The following is a 5,758-nucleotide window of genomic DNA, read 5'->3' on the forward strand; positions in this document are numbered from 1 at the left end:
CCTTCTCCAGTGACTGCTCCCTCCTGACAATATGCCAAGGAGCACTCTGGCTGCACTTTCTCCAACACAGATCTGTTGGTTCTTTTAGCAGCCCATGACACTTGTGACTGTTAATCAGTTTTTATCTGGTTGGTTGGTTTTTTTGTGTGCTCCTTTTCAGTCCTGGCATTCTGGGTGCTGGTATTCCTTGACTGTTTTGATTCATTTACTGACAAACCGGTTTTGTGCTATCAGTTGTTGTTAATCTTTGTGGCTGAATCGCTTCATAAACACACCTTACCTCTGGTCTGAAACCAGGACCCTTTAATGGTCAGTAAGAGAGTATGGTTACGAATCGGGCTGCGAACCTTAAGGTCAGCGGTTCGAAACTACCAGCCGCTCTGCAGGAGAAAGATGAGGCTTTCTATTCCCATAAAGATTTACACCCTCGGAAACCCTGTACAGGGTCGCTATGGGTCGGAACTGACTCGATGGCACTTAACAACAACAACAACAAGTGAGTATGGTGGCTCTGTAGGGTAAGCAATGGACTGCAAATTACAAGGTCTGCGGTTCAAGTCCACCAGCTGCTCTGTGGGAGAAAGATGAGGTTTTCTGCTCTTGCAAAAGATTTACAATCTCAGAAACCTCATGGAGGGTTACTGTAACAACAACAACAGTCAGTAAAGGTGTTCTAGTGGCAGACTAGGGTTTCCCTGACTCCTGGTGTGGCGCTGTAGAATCACCACTGAACGACTCCTTGGAAACAGGGTCATTATGAGTTGAAACTGACTCGATGGTACTTAACAACAACATAGGGTTTCCATGCTGTAAATCTCATCTCTCTCCCATGAAGTGGCTGGTGGGTTCGAAGTGCCAACATTTTGGTAAACATCCCAACTTTTAGCCCACAGTGCCACCAACAAATGCACACTCACACCAGCCCTCCCCAAAACACAGACATGGTAGGTACTTGAGGAAGCAGGCCCTCCAAAAAATTCATCACAAAGCCAATTCATGAAACAACTGATCTGTTGTAAGGTCAATTTGCAAAACCTTGCTTCTAAGTACTTTCTTCTTGAATAGATTTAATAAATGTGAATTTCTTCTCCTTGTCCATCTTTTAGCAGCATTTAAGAAATGGTCAAATTGATGAAAGCTATACTGAAGATGTGGTTCAAAAGAATAATCTTCCATGTTCTAGGCAAATACGCCAGGTTTGGAAAATGGTGGTTATTCAGTGAATTGTTTTTGGAATTTTAAGTAAACTGGCTGTACACTATTGACTTCTGGCAAACTGATGGTGGTGGTGGTATGCTGTTGAGTCGGTTTTGACTCATAAAGACCCCATATAGGGTTTCTGAGGCTGTAAATCTTTACAGGAGCAGAAAGCCTCATCTTTCTCCCACAGAGCAACTGGTGGACTTGAACAACTGACCTCTTTTGGCTAACAGCCCAATGCATAGCCCACTACACTACAGCGTTCCTTTCAGACAAACTAGCTTTCAACCAATTATACTTAATTGAACTGCTGTTGTTTTTAAGTGTTGTCAAGTCAGTTCTGACCCATAGCGACCCTGTACAGCGTTTCTGAGGAGCAGCTGGTGAGCTTGATCCACCGACCTTGCAGTTCAAACAGCTTTAACCTACAGCACCACACCAGGACACCTTAACCGAACTAGAATGGATTAAAGGCTTCTAACTCAACAGACTAAATTCATGTTATGCAAAAAAATATTAAATATATGTGGGTGTTTCAAAAAAAAAATTTTTGTGGAAAAATGGAATGAAAAGCCCCTGACATTTTCCACGAATTTTTTTGAAGCCCTCTCACGCAGGGTAGGTGCTTGAGCACCATTTTCTAACTCACCTAAAAGCATCATGGTGGTTGTTCTGGAAAAGGCCGTCATAACCATTCCCCCTGCCGTGGTGAACAGTCCAATCAGGGCCAAGTGAATATCTTCCATGCAGTAAGAAAACAGCCATATGCCCAAGAAACTACTTGCAAAGGAGACACTCCCCAAAGCCGACCCGTAACCTATAAAAACTTCATCCCAGCAGAGCGGTGAATCCAGTTCGTAAAGGACAAAAATCGGCGAAGTGCCGACAATCACCAGAAAATAAGCGATCATTGTGAAAAGCAACAGACAGAGCAAGGACTTGCGCCGCCCAGAAGTGTTCTTAAAAAGCATGTAAGTTTGGTAAAAGAGGTTTCTCAAGGCTTCGCGGCAGGACAGGGAAGTGTGCTGAGATGGGGTTTCTCTCACGGGAACACCCAGGAAAAATAAAATGTAGATCAAATTAACAGCGATGACCAGCGTGACAATCAGGAACGACCAGATGAAGCCTAGTCCTCTAATAAAATAACCAGAGGACAGGGCCGTGAGCCCCGTAATAAGCCCGAGTATGAAGTCCACAATCGCTATTCGAATGGTCTTCTGTTTCTCTTCTTTGCACTGATCCACTATGTAGGCAAAGCAGGCACCCCAAAACGTGGTGTAATTGCCACAAAGAGCACCGATAAAGGTAGATGCGATCAAAAGCTGGAAAGGGAGAGCAAGATAGGCCAGCAAACAGAGCCAAACACTAGTGGCAAGAGAACCCACGGTAGACAAGACCAAAGGAAGCTTCCGTCCTTGGTGATCGCTGGTGGCCAGGAGTATGTATGTGGATACCAGCCCGGGAATCAACCCGCTGAGATCCAGCTGCAGACTAAAGAGAGATGCTTTCTTCTGAACTTCCTGCAAAGAAATCAGAAGAAATGTCTACAGACAGTTCATATAACAGACATCCTACAGACAGTTCATACAACAGACATCATACTGACAGTTCACAGAGCAGACATCATACAGACAGTTCACACAGACATCATACAGACAGTTCATACAGACATTATACAGACAGTTCACACAGACATCATACAGACAGTTCATACAACAGACATCATACAGGCAGGTCATACAACAGACATCATACAGACAGTTCATACAACAGACATCAAGATAATCCCCCTGCCAACCCTTCCTGGTATCACCAGCTGCCTGTGGTTGGGAATTCAGGAATAGGGGTCATAAACAGCTTACATCTTCATCTGCATCACAAAGCCAATATTAAGAGAACTATAAGGGTTTCAAGAAGTTTGTGGAAAAATTCCCACATCTTTTCATTCCATGTTTTTACATGCATTTGGAAGTCCTATCGTAGAACAACTCTTGGTCATAATATTCAAGTACCGAGATGGAGACTTTCATTCATAAACAGATAAAGGTGTGTATAGATGCTGTGCCTGTGTTTTCTTCGTATATCTGTCCTTTTGAGTATTGGTCTTACATAAAGGGTCTGTAGGGAACATCTCCCCCAAAGACCCCAAAGCTTCTGGTACGGGTCCTACAATGATTCTTCTTTCTTCTTATTGGCACAAAAAGATCAGGAACCTGTATTCTAAAGCAAGAGCAAAACCCTTTTCTACGACACATGGTCCGATCCACTGAACAGGAGGCTGGCTGAGATACACACACACACTCCTTGCTTTATAGAATTGTGTGTAGGGAAGAGCTTGACGGACTTGTGTGTAGGGAACAGCTTGGTAGAACTCTGAGTACGGAGCAGTTTGACCGCTCTTTTTACAGACATGTCTCCAGAAATAGAGAGTGAGAAACGTATTCCCTTGTTTATTAAAGAAAAGAAAATGAAACAGAAAGCAGAGCTTGGTATCAACCAGCACTGGCAAAAACTAAGGTGTAAAATCAGCTCAACCAATACCCCAGAAGACCAAGACAGAAAACAAAGCACAGAGGTTGCACTGGTTATTGGATGGGAAGAATTTGGGGTAATTTAAAAACACATTGGCTTGCCGCTCCTCTATGCTTTGCAAGTTTAGTATAAAGAGAATGTGCCATTTTTATCATAAGAAGTAGTAAGTTCATTAAAATGAAGAGTGATGGATTCATGTGCTATCTAGAAAGCATCCTGTCTTAGTTTCATAGTTCTGCTACAACGGAAATACCACAAGGGGGTGGTCTTAATGAACAGAACTTTATTTTCTCAAAGTTTAGGAGACTAGAATTTCAAATGCAGGGATCTGGCTCTAGGGGAAGGTTTTCTCTCTCTGCTGGCTCTGGGGAAAGGTTCTTGAATCAACTTCTCTATCACCAACAGTAAGTATACACACATGCACACATACACAAATACACATTAACACACACAGTCGGTTCCAACTCATAGCGACCCTGATTAGGGTTTCCAAGGAGAGGTTGGTGGGGTTGAACCGCCAACCTTGTGGTTAGCAGTACAGTGCTACAGTACCACATCAGGAGTGGATATATATATGTGTATGGGGGGGTAGCATAATGGGTTATGAGTTGGACTGCTAACTGTAAGGTAAGGAGTTCAAATCTACCAGCCACTCTGCAGAAGAAAACTCAGGTTTGCTGTTCCTGTAAACATTTACAGCCTGGAAAAGTATACAGGACTGCTATGAGTTGGAACTGACTCCACAGCACACAATCATCACCAGTACCAAAAAGTCTATGTATATTTCTGTGTGTGTGAAAACATACATGGATAAGTCCAAAAGTATTGCTGTAAAATCACAGAAAACTTTAGTAAACAAAATATTAAAATGTAAAGCCAGTTTTTGTTGACATATTCTCCATCTAGGTCTATACACTTCTGAAGAAGTGTTTCCATCTCTTTAACCCTTCCCCTGGATTATTAACCACAAGGTCGGAGGTTCAAACCCACCATCTACTCCTTGGAAACCCTATGCAGGGTCACTATGAACTGAAACCGACTCGATGCCACTAACAACAACCTTTCCAGAGTCTTGGTGTGGCACTGTAAGATAAACACTGGACTGCTAACCACAAGGTCAAGTGGTTCAACACCACCAGCCACTCCTCAGAAACCTTACACAGCACTTAACAACAACAACTCTTCCCCAGAGAATTCTGTGCTTTTCGATTCACACCATGTCAAAACAGCCATTTTAGCATCCTTGTTGTTGTTGTTAGGTGCCACGGAGTCGGTACTGACTCATAGCAACACACAGCAGAACGAAACACAGCCCGATCCTGAGCCAACCTCACTACAGTTGCCATGCTTGAGTCCATCGATGCTGCCACTTGGCCAATCCATCTCGTTGGGGGTCTTCCTCTTTTTCTCTAACCCTCCACCTTACCAAACATGATATCCTTCTCCAGTGACTGGTCCCTCCTGACTCAACAGCATGTTTTTTTGAAATATTCTTTGAGCTCCGGGAGCAAAAGAGAAGTCTGCAGGGGTATGATCAAAGCTGGAGGTTGGATGGGTAAGATTTCGTGAATGAAATTCTGCGAGGACAGCTCTTGCTACTCTGGAAGAATAAGCAGGCTCATTGTTGTGATGGGAAAAAATTCCTCGGCACATTTCCTGGCCTTTTTTGCACCAGTGCAGTCTTCAATTTTCTTCAGCTTTCTTCATAATAAGCCCCTTGTATATTTTGAGAAAATCTATCATGTTGACCCCTTTGTTGTTGCTAAGTGCTGTTGAGTTGCTTCCGGCCCATAATGACCCTGTATAAGATTTCTGAGGAGCAGCTGGTGAGCTTGAACCACTGACCGTACAATTCAAATGACTTTATAATCTGGCGCATTAACCCACAGTACCACACCAGGACCCCTTTGGTGGTGGTGGTTGTGTGCCGTGGAGTCAGTTCCGACTCATAGCGACCCTACATAAGGTTTCCGAGGCTGTAAATCTTTATGGGATCAGAAAGCCTCATCTTTCTCCCACGTAGCAG

The 5,758-nt window shown here is 43.5% G+C and overlaps 1 protein-coding gene across 1 annotated transcript in view; it reads right to left on the reverse strand.

Annotated features, from left to right (window-relative positions):
• The window catches only part of SLC46A3 (solute carrier family 46, member 3), a 23,816-nt gene that overhangs the window by 15,222 nt on the left and 2,836 nt on the right, over positions 1–5,758 (reverse strand). The window contains exon 2 of the mRNA XM_006831944.1: positions 1,850–2,720. Coding sequence (XP_006832007.1) covers positions 1,850–2,720 — 871 coding nt within the window. The remainder of the gene's footprint in view (positions 1–1,849; positions 2,721–5,758) is intronic.

The sequence above is a fragment of the Chrysochloris asiatica genome, unplaced genomic scaffold (assembly GCF_000296735.1).
Source record: "Chrysochloris asiatica unplaced genomic scaffold, ChrAsi1.0 scaffold00005, whole genome shotgun sequence".
NCBI classification, from domain to species: Eukaryota; Metazoa; Chordata; class Mammalia; order Afrosoricida; family Chrysochloridae; genus Chrysochloris; species Chrysochloris asiatica.